At 40.9% G+C, this 11,495-nt stretch overlaps 1 protein-coding gene across 3 annotated transcripts; it reads left to right on the top strand.

The window, feature by feature from the left end:
• The first annotated feature begins 263 nt into the window (after window positions 1–263).
• Window positions 264–9,515, top strand: LOC114355033 (uncharacterized). 3 transcript variants are annotated; one of them, XM_028307689.1, is made up of 2 exons: window positions 264–1,703; window positions 9,049–9,515. In XM_028307689.1, exons 1-2 carry the CDS (start codon window positions 1,365–1,367, stop codon window positions 9,295–9,297), a joined length of 588 nt encoding a protein of 195 aa, XP_028163490.1. In that variant the 5' UTR covers window positions 264–1,364; the 3' UTR covers window positions 9,298–9,515. The 3 variants fall into 3 exon arrangements, with proteins under 3 accessions (XP_028163490.1, XP_028163488.1, XP_028163489.1); XM_028307687.1 differs by having other exon boundaries at window positions 264–2,813; XM_028307688.1 differs by having other exon boundaries at window positions 264–2,813; window positions 8,378–9,273.
• The last annotated feature ends 1,980 nt before the right edge of the window (window positions 9,516–11,495 follow it).

The following is an 11,495-nucleotide window of genomic DNA, read 5'->3' as shown; positions in this document are numbered from 1 at the left end:
CGGCAGCCCTCGACGGTTCCTGGTCATCAGCAGAGCAGTATCAACGCCGAGATCATCGTCTACGTGCAGCCCAGGGCCAGCATCGAAGATCCAGCGTCCAGGAAACGTCAGCATTCAGCGTCAGCGCTCATCGGCGTTCAGTGAAGAGGAGTCATCAGCGAAAAGAAGAAAGGATAAGTTGCGCCATAGCACGAAACCGTGAGATCGATCCATTTTCTTTCTTTTTTTTCCCATCACATCACATANGTAGGGTTCGAAGTTAGGCTCAACTTAGACCTACGGGGAACATATGGTCCTTCGATCCTCAACGTAAAGTACGCGAGAAATTCCGGTGCGACACGTCTTCAAATTTGAATACTGCAAACGTCAACGGTCCGTCCGGTTCCGCAAGCAATACGACAAGTGCAAGATATTTGCACAACGGCAGCCCTCGACGGTTCCTGGTCATCAGCAGAGCAGTATCAACGCCGAGATCATCGTCTACGTGCAGCCCAGGGCCAGCATCGAAGATCCAGCGTCCAGGAAACGTCAGCATTCAGCGTCAGCGCTCATCGGCGTTCAGTGAAGAGGAGTCATCAGCGAAAAGAAGAAAGGATAAGTTGCGCCATAGCACGAAACCGTGAGATCGATCCATTTTCTTTCTTTTTTTCCCATCACATCACATATCATCCGCTTTGCGAACCCACATCCAAGCTTCGCAATCACTTCTTTCATAATCCATTTCGTAAAATCATCACCCATTTTTCATCTCTTCCGTATCAGTAGTTAGCAAAATCCTCATTTTCAAAACTCATTTACTAAGTCTACCTTCACATTGAATAACTTGTAACGTATTTTCTCAACTGTGGTGTCTGTCAAGCTTTGCAGTAAAATCAAACAATAAAACATTTGGTAAAATATAGTTTATTAAACATAATTTTCAAATCATAAAATCAGCAAACATCAATTCATCATAATAATAACAATATTGTGTATTCTGCTTCGCATTAACACTACGTAGATAGCCACTAATACTACACAAATTGTCTTTCCTTGTTTTAATTTGTTTTTTTATTTTTTTTATTTCTAGGTCGGTAGACACCGAGTCGCCGACACGGCTCGGGAGTCGTGTGCTATCTTCACAAGTCAACATCTCGGTCGTACCTCGGTTGTACCGTTCCTATTAATTTCTTTTTATTTTTTGCAAAACACTTGATACTACGTAACGATTTTTTTAATATTTACATCATACTTATTCTACTTAACTTATACAAAACCCTTAAACTTACATATTCTAATTTGACAATACAAAAAAAAGTAAATTACAATCTTAAACATATAATTAATTCAAGTCCTTAAAGTAAATATATCAATCAATCATAACAATGTCTGAAGCAAAAATATCACAATTAGTTAAAAGGCGTGGAACAATAAAAAGTAAAATCACTAGCTTTTCAAATTACATAAATGTAGTAAAAGATGATTCAGTGTTGCCAAATTCCCCGCTTTTTAACGAAATTAAATTACGTCTTGAAAAGATTGATGCCTTATATGAGGACTTTGATACTCTTCAGACGGAGATTGAAGAGCTTACGGAGGATCCCGACCTGAGATATCAGGAGCGGGAGGCCATCGAGAACCAGTACTACGTCGCGATCGGCACGGCGAGGGCACTGCTCGAGCCGTCCCCTGCGGCCGCTGCGCTCGCGCTCAACGGTTCTGAGGTAAGCTCTCTTGATGCAAGCACACAAAGACACAACAATTTCGTAAGATTGCCTAAAATTGAATTGCCTACCTTCAACGGGGACTATCAGCAGTGGCTCGAGTTTCGCGATACATTTGTTTCTATTATTCATTCCAATGATAGTATGGACGAAATTAATAAATTTCATTACCTTCGCGCTTGTTTAAGAGAAAGTGCTTCATTAGTAATTAAAAGCCTGGATTTCAAGGCCAATAATTATACGGCTGCTTGGGAATTGTTGTGTAAACGATACGACAACAAACGCCTGCTTGTCAATAATCATGTGCAATCACTCTTTAACATAAATGCTATACAAAAGGAATCGAGCAAGGCTTTGCGATACATAGTAGATATCACAAACAAAAACCTACGTGCCTTGGCTACCCTAGACCAGCCTACAGAACATTGGGATACCTTGATCATTTACATGATGTCTACTAAATTAGATAGTACTTCAAACAGAGAATGGGAGGAATTTCGCAATAATCGTAGTGACCCACCCACACTAGACATTTTTTTAACATTTTTGTCAAACAGGGCTGACCTTTTGGAGACATTAGAGGAGACAAGAAATAAAGGTAAAATTGATCAGGCACCTACAACCAGGGCTAAAAGCTTCATTGTATCTTCTAGCAAGCCCAAATCTCATTGCTGTCCTCTATGTCAAAAGGAACATCAACTGTTTTCCTGTGACTCATTCCGTAGGTTACCTGTTGAGACACGCATACTTAAGGTAAAAGAATACAAGGTTTGTCAAAACTGCCTTCGACCAGGTCACAACGAGTCACGCTGCAAGCTGTCACATTGCAAGTATTGTAATATAAAACACAATACTCTTTTGCACAAAGGTTCACCCCAAGAGACAGTTTCCCATGACAGCATCGTACTTTCTGCCAATTCTTCACAACACAAAAACTGTGTCAATAACACATGTCATATATTGCTTTCCACAGCTCTGGTCAACGTGATCGACAAGCGTGGAAAATCGCATCCAGCCAGAATCCTGCTAGACAACGGCAGTACGGGTAACTTCGTCACACAAGATCTCTGTGGCAGACTGAACCTCCCTACCCGCCTAGCTAGTTCAAAGGTAACAGGCATAAACAACCAAACGTCCAAAAGCACTCAGTCTTGCTCTCTTACATTAGAGTCTTATAATGGTCACTATAGAACCAATATTGATTGCTTCGTTCTTCCACAAATAACTTCGTTATTACCAAACACATACATAGACATACACGATCTAAACATACCATCTGGAGTTTGTCTAGCCGATCCAAACTTCAACGTACCGTCAACCATCAATTTACTAGTAGGTGCGGACGTCTTTTGGAGTGTGATTGGTACAAATCGCATCCAGTTAGGTAAAAACAAGCCGGTTCTATTCGAAACTAAGTTTGGATGGCTAGTTTCAGGCGCCATAAGCCAACCGGGTCCTAGTAATCATGTGTGTATGCACATCAATAGTAATCAAGACCAGTCTGATCTGACCCGCTTCTGGGAGTTGGATACAATTCCACCCCAATACAAACACACACTAGATGAGCTTCAGTGTGAAAAACATTTTTTAGAAACCACCATACGAGATAGTAACGGTCGCTTCATAGTTTCAATGCCACTCAATGACTCACCAGACGTACTTGGGGAGTCATTATTTATTGCAAAACGTAGATTCTTATCTCTTGAACTTCGTCTGGAAAGAGATCCTAGTATGAAACACTTATATTTACAATTTATGACTGAATACTTGGATCTAGGTCACATGACCGAAATAATACCTAAATCCAACACTAAGTATTGTTATTTACCACATCATGGTGTCTATAAGGAGAGTAGCTCCACTACAAAATTAAGAGTAGTGTTCGACGCGTCAGCCAAAACGTCGTCCGGTAAGTCATTGAACGACATACAACGCGTAGGGCCTACTATTCAGGATGAAATATTTCCCATATTATTACGTTTCCGTCAACATCAGTTTGTCGTGTCAGCTGACGTCGAAAAAATGTATCGACAAATCAACATTACACAAGATCAACGTCCACTACAATGTATATTGTGGAGATTCGACCCTTCACATCCTCTCAAAACATATACACTGAACACTGTAACATATGGCACAGCCTCAGCTCCATTTTTAGCCACCAGATGTCTGTCACAGTTAGGCTATGACACGACAGACCCTTACGTTAAACGAGCTATTTGTCAAGATTTCTATGTAGATGATTTTCTATCAGGGGCTGACTCTATTCAAGACACAATAAATTTATGCAAAAATGTCACTAATTCATTAAATTCAGCTAAATTTTACTTAAGAAAGTGGCATTCTAATAATGTTGAAATTTTAAATGCAGTGTGTGGTCGAGACGCCAGTTCAGACCACCTAAATCTCAGCTACAAAGAGGCAGCCAAAACACTGGGTCTCTATTGGAACTGTTCGGCTGACACTCTCTCATTTTCAATTAATTTAGATTCCACACAAACAATAATTACAAAACGTCTCATTTTGTCCACAATCTCTCAGGTGTTCGACCCACTGGGACTCGTGTCACCTTGTATCGTCGAAGCAAAGGTACTTATACAAAATTTGTGGTTACAAAAATGCTCATGGGACGAAGAAGTACCTTTAGACATTAAAAAATCATACATAGAATTTGCAAGTTCATTAATTAATTTAAAATATTTACAGATACCTAGATGCATAAAAATTCACCCATCCATTAATACACAAATACACGTATTTACAGATGCGTCTGAAAAGGCGTACGGTGCCTGTGTTTATATACGAAGTGTGGATGAAAACGATTGTGTTAATGTTCAATTATTAACATCAAAAAGCAAGGTAGCACCTATTAAAACCGCCACTATGCCGCGGCTNCGGTCACTAAATCTAAGGCGGTTTCTGACAATGTCCTTTTGCTTGAGGGTTCCTTTTAGAACGTAGGTGCTCAGTAAGAACGGATTTTACCCAACGGAATCACGCGTACGAAGTCGCGGGCAGCCGCTAGTGTTAAATAAAATCGTTCTCACCGCTATCCGACCAACCCAAGCTCTACCTTTCGCGATAAATTTTCGTTAATTACAGAACAAAGATGGCTCAGAAAATAAATATATTGTAGCCCCGTAAATATCGCGTTACTACCTTTTATTTGGCAGCAGCTCTTACAAATGGACTCCCATAAAATATACCGGGATACCTTACCTCAAGTCTTTGAGGTAATATTTAATACTACATTATGTCTCTGGGGTAATATTAGTAATGGCGGGGACTATTCCCACTTCGAGTTCCCACTAGTACTACTCCAGTACCGAGGATTTACAGTTTGAGCGCCAGTAAAAACTCAATCAGTGAGGATCTGGAGATGGAGATAAAAAATATTTTGATTTTATTCCACGATCTATTAACCTTTCGCTAAGTTATGCAATATTTTAAAAAGGGTTGAGAACCCCTTTCATCCTTTTAAAATTTTGCATAACTGATATTTTTTAGACGTAATTACAAGTTTTAAATAAAGCATTAAGCAGAAGGTTCTGGAATGGAGGCCGCGTACCGGAAAACGCAGCGTGAGACATCCACCTACAAGGTGGCCTGACGACATCATAAAGGTAGCAGGGAAGCGCTGGACGCAGGCCGCTACCAATGGATCAACATGGAAAGCATTGGGGGAGGCCTATGTTCAGTAGTGGACGTCCTATGGCTAAAAGCTAAATTAATGATGATGATGATAAAATAAAAATGTCAAAATTTTTATTTTGTTTACAGGTGGGTATTTTGTACATCCATCTATTTCTGTTTGGTCCAAAGGTTGACTGGGATATCCATCAGAGTTCTACTTGGATTAAATGTATCTAGGTAGCATTAGCAATCAGTCACAGTGATAAAATAAATCAAACGGGCCCAAAGTAAGAATATCTGTAACGAAAAAAAATCTCACCCATGCTACAATGATAACTTTCAAGAATACAAAATTAATCCACGTCTCTTTCTCAAAACCGTTCATCTGGAAAAAGCGCAAAGACAATCTCCTGCGATCACCGCTCATAATGGTATCAGCCGGTACAATTGATCAAACTCGGAATATCCCGGCCAACCGCCTGTCCTGTCTGATTAAATTCGCCTTGTACACCCGTAGTGATGGCGAAATATCGATAGATATTTGTCGATGTTATCGTGAGTGAACGCAAAAGCAATGCGGAGTTTGGGCAAGCACATACAGTTGCTTCACAAGTACACAAGGTGCTGTGCAACAGCGAGTTCGAATGCGAATGTGAATTTATTAACTTAAAGTACCTACTAATATCCTACTAATATTATAAATGCGAAAGTTTCTGTGGATGTTTGTAACTCTTTCACACAAAAACTACTGAACGGATTTTGATTAAACTTTACAGTATTAATCTTTATAACCCAGAATAACATATAGGCTATAATTTATTAAGCTCTGTGACAAACTAAATTTCACGCGGGTGAAGCCGCGGGCAAAAGCTAATAAGTAATCAAATCTACCCTTTGGGGGTCTCACCAAACGTTGGAATCATTACGGAGTGATAAAAAATTTAGCGTCATGGCTTATTTGCATCGTCTCCTCCACGGAAACAGATGACCTTGGAAATTAACAATGTGTCGGCAAAGGATAGGATTTTTTTTTTTTTTACATTTTTCGGTGGTTTCGAACACATTACAGAAAGATATAGTGTTAAGAGTCACATGAGGCGTCAGGGATTGGGACCAGCTCCCCGATGGCTGGCTTACTGTGTAGAAAGGGACCACCTCTTCTGATTAATTTCGTTGCGGGTCCAATGACAGTTTAACTTTCCCCCGGGACAAACTTGACCTTCATTGGTTGGGTTTTTGTGGCGGTCAAGCTGTAGATCCTGGCTACACAGGAGTTGCAGTGGTGGGAACGAGAGGTGGGAATAGTCCCGTAAAGGATAGGATTTCAATGCTCTTAATTACTTCTAGTTATTGTATGTTATAGCATGTAGAAAATACAGAAATTAGATTAAATACCACACACAAAAATAAGATCAATAACCAAAGCAACAAATGCGCTAAATTACGCACAAAAACTTAAGTGAAAATGGGCGGGTCATGTCGCAAGGCTTAAAGACCAGAGATGGACCATAAAAGCGACCTTCTGGAAAGTACCTCCAGGTAAAAGGAACAGGGGAAGACCATTTTATTTATTGTATGTTAAGCATAATGACTCGAGGGAAAGAGGACAGTCCCTCTAAAATTAACGAAATATAAAATATCGATAAGCCATTTCCCATCACTATCAACCAGATTTATATTCTCGCGGGGAGCTCAATTCAATGATTCCGATCGGCGGGCGGTGTTGCGGCATTGATAAACTCTGCCTTTGTAAGGCTTCAGGGAAAGGCAGTTCGTTTCCGATACCGTGAAGACCGGAAACGGAAATGTGTTTTTAGAAAACATTTTTAGAGGTCTACGAGGGGCGGCTGAAAAGTTTTGAGCCTAAGTATCTTCAAGTGCTATTATTGAGTCGCTTTAAATTTATTTAATTTGCCAATAATCTCCTTAGTATATGTGCAAAGTTTCATTTCATTAGCGTCATCGCGCTTTTAGTAATTAATCAGTAAACATCATCATGTCTCAGTCATCCGCGCAATGTACGAAATCGAAGTACACAGTTGCCATAAAACTCCTCAAAAAGAGGAACAAAACGCTGACGGTAACATTTGAAGAGATGTCTACAGTTTATGGGGAGTCTGGGTCTTCATTTGCCATCATGAAATATTGGATCCGATAGTTCAAGCATGGCAGGGAGTCTCTAAAAGATGACCGCAAGTCAGGGCGGCCAGATTTCGCCATTAACGAATAAAATAATGAAAACTTAAAAAATCTTGCTTTAGAGATCAGCGAATTAAGTTGTGACAGATAGCTGAAGCCATAGGCATTAACAAAGAACGTAACGGCGATATTTTTCATACTCATTTGCACATGAAATAGGGGTGCGCGCGATGGGTGCCAAAAATGCTCTCGCCGCTCGACAACCACCGTCGAGTCACAACTTCGCAGGAGTTTTAGGACATCTTTGACAATAATCCTAACAATTTTTTTTCTTACATTATCACTATTGATAAATAATAGATCCGGCAGTACGATCTAGAGTCAAAATAAGAGTCACTGCAATGGATTCAAAAGGGAAAACGCTGCCGCGGAAATTCAAAGTGGAGCGATCGACACCCAAGCTCATAGCCACTATTTTTGGGATTGTGAAGGAATTTTATTCATTGACTACCTACTTAAAAAAAACTACAATAAACGGGGACTNCACAAAAACCGATTGTTATCATTGACTCCATTTATGGATCCCAATAATCTCATAAGAGTGGGCGGCAGGCTTAGTGATTCTCACTACGATTACAACGTTAAGCACCCCATTCTCTTGTGCAGTAAACATCGTCTATCCCAACTTATATTCGAATCATTGCATAAAACCTATTTACATTCAGGGCCTCAATTGTTATTAGCCACAGCACGTCATAATTATTGGATCTTAGGAGGCACCAGGCTCGCAAAGCGCATTGTACGAGCATGTGTTAAATGTTGTCGTTTTGAAGGAAAAACCATTCAGCCTATCATGGGCAACTTACCTAACAGCCGACTACATTTAGAATATCCTTTTCTAGAAACAGGTGTAGACTACGCCGGGCCAGTGCTGATAGCAGACCGTAAGGGGAGAGGCTGTAAATTGGTAAAATGCTACATTTGTGTCTTTGTTTGTTTAGCCACCAAGGCGCTGCATCTGGAGCTTGTCTCAGACCTAACAAAGGAAGCTTTTATTGCGGCTCTTAACAGATTTATAGCGCGACGGGGCAGGCCGCAGAGGATATTTTCGGACAACGGAACCACCTTTGTAGGGACCTTTAATGAATTATCTAGCCTACTCAGAGACCCGTCGCTGTCAGCACATCTAACCGACAAAGGTATCGATTTTTCCTTTATTCCTGCTTACACTCCTCACTTTGGCGGATTGTGGGAGTCGGCAGTCAAATCAATTAAGCACCACCTACGTCGCATTCTAGAACTGACGCACCTGACATTTGAGGAAATGGCGACTCTGCTGATACAGGTAGAAGCTATTCTAAATTCTCGTCCTATCACTCCTATATCTAACGATCCCTCAGATCTTACTTGCCTCACTCCTGCCCACTTTCTAATTGGACGATCAATCGTTTCTTTGCCTTGCCCGCAACTTATTGAAAAGCGCATCACATCACTTCAACGATTCCAACGCATTGAAGCGCTAAAACAACATTTCTGGGCACGATTCCATAATGAATATGTTTTCTGGCTGCAGAGGAAGACACGGTGGCACACGTCACACGGGGAGCTGCGAGAGGGGTCACTTGTCCTTATCAAGGACAAGTCTGCACCTCCATTGATGTGGTCGCTTGGCCGCATCCTCCGAACGTTGCCTGGCAGAGACGGCATAGCCAGGGTCGCCGACATCAAGACAAAGAAGGGCGTTCTTCGTCGCGCCTACAACACCATCTGTCCGCTGCCAACAACATCAATTGAAGACGAGGCTTCAAGGCGGGCAGTATAGTGATGACAACAGAGGGCGCATCGGCGGGGGAGCGCGGGGTCCCCGCGCCTACACATAAATACGCTGCCGCAACCGCGGCCGCCGCTCACTCATTCCGTACGACCATCGCGCGCGCATCTTAATCTTGCTGTAATAATATAACCAGTTCAAAAATACAGTTTTTCATTATAAATCTCCTGTAGGGTTCGAAGTTAGGCTCAACTTAGACCTACGGGGAACAGTGATGTTACAGTTCTTACTCGTATATACTTTAGCCCCTACAAATATGTTACCCCGTTTTACCCCGGGATTGAAATTTTCAAAATCCCATCTTAGTGAGAACCTACGTCCTAAAAGGAAACTCTATGAAAATTTTAGACTCCTAGTACTAGTAATTTCTGAGATTTCGTGATGAGTGAGTGAGTCAGTCAGTCATTTAGTCAGTGACCTTTTATACAGGGTGTTAGGTAAATGGGTATGTGAGCCGACACTAGCCCATGTTAACATTTAAATGGTATGGTGAAGTCAGAAATTTGATATCATCATTTTTTTTTATTTTCATACAAATCGGAATTTATAAAATTTATTTTGTATGAAAATTAAAAAAATAAAATGATGATAATAATATCAAATTTCTGACTTCACCATACCATTTATATGACCATGTTAACATGGGCTAGTGTCGGCTCATATAGTCATTTACCTAACACCCTGTATGGATTTTGCAACAAAAATGAACAGCTTGATGTGCTGCCGTCCGTACAACTGGTTAATTAAAGTACTGCATGTTTTATGTGTGTGTGCTTGCCTATGTTTTTACTCTTTCTCACGTTCCCCACTCTAGAAAGGGATGTAAACACACCATCATCAGTGCTTACTGTTTGTTTACAGCTCACATTACCGTCCCTATAACGTTTTCTTTTGAGAGACCATTTGATGTTAACGATGATTACTTCCGGCGAGCCTTTGAGAGCGACCTTAATTAACGCATGCGCGAAATACGTAGGTTACTGCATTTCCGTTTCCGCTTCTGTTGAACCAAAAAGGTAGTTAAAAACTAGTTAGTTTTACTTCTGTTTAATTTTGTTGCGATCTAATAATAATTTTAATGTGATTGGTGTGACTTGGCTTGACGTCACTAATCGATTCATAGGATGACAAGCAGTACATTATTCAACCTAAAAATAGGCTCATAAAAATATTAATACTGTTAAAGACAAGAACCATGACTGTCCAAGATGGACCGACGACCACGACCTCGCTGTAGGCTGAAATGATGATGTTAAATAATCCTTAATGCTGAGTGGGGTCCCGTTGCAGTGGGCATCTGGTTGGTGAATGGGTGGCACTGCTCAGTTTACTCTTGTTTTTTATTTTTTTCTTCTTCTATTGTTATGTGCCACTGTCATGTCTATGTATGTAATTACCTGTATTTGTGTGATGTCCATTGTAATAAATGTATCTTTCTTTCTTTTTTCTTTCTTTCTTTAACGTGCCCTTTTGAGCCATACAAGGTTTTGAGATAAACATTTGAATATTGCTGAAAAGCATATTCACGAAGCTCTGAATATCAAATAAACTTCGCGACGCGTAAAGGCTTAATGTCTTCAACTTTTAGGCCAATAAATTTCAGACGCTGAATACATTTTCTTTTAGAGAAATGGGTATTCAAGTATATCTTTTATAGAGTAGGTAAACGTATATTCAGCTAGGCAAATTTTACACTTGGCCAAGACAAGTAACTATTACCTATTCATCATCATCATCATCATTTCAGCCATAGGACGTCCACTGCTAAACATAGGCCTCCCCCAATGCTTTCCATGTTGATCGATTGGTAGCGGCCTGCGTCCAGCGCTTCCCTGCCCTGTGCTACCTTTACGATGTCGTCGGTCCACCTAGTAGGTGGACGTCTCACGCTGCGTTTTCCGGTACGCGGCCTCCATTCCACAACCTTGCTGCCCCATCGGCCGTCAGTTCTGCGTACTATGTGCCCTGCCCATTGCCACTTCAGCCTGTTAATCCATCGTACTATGTCGGCGACTTTAGTTCGTTTGCGGATAATATTATATTATACGGAAACGTGGCCTCTCACTGTAGGCCTTATACAGAAGCTCAAAGTTGCACAGCGTGCTATCACAGTGCTATGGAGAGGGCTATGCTTGGTGTTTCTTTGCGAGATCGAATGAGAAAGAAATGAGGTATATCTGTTACGGTTA

This window comes from Ostrinia furnacalis, unplaced genomic scaffold, assembly GCF_004193835.3.
Source record: "Ostrinia furnacalis isolate ACB-3 unplaced genomic scaffold, ASM419383v2 OfSCF2311, whole genome shotgun sequence".
NCBI classification, from domain to species: domain Eukaryota; kingdom Metazoa; phylum Arthropoda; class Insecta; order Lepidoptera; family Crambidae; genus Ostrinia; species Ostrinia furnacalis.
The sequence above is the reverse complement of the archived record's forward strand: the minus strand, read 5'-3'. Positions and strand labels throughout refer to the sequence as shown.

Coding starts and splice junctions, on each gene's coding strand:
- LOC114355033 (XM_028307687.1), top strand. CDS start 1,365: ATGTCTGAAGCAAAAATATCACAATTAGTTAAAAGGCGTGGAACAATA. Junction 2,814..9,048: donor CCCGCCTAGCTAGTTCAAAG/GTAACAGGCATA, acceptor TTCTGGCTGCAG/AGGAAGACACGGTGGCACAC.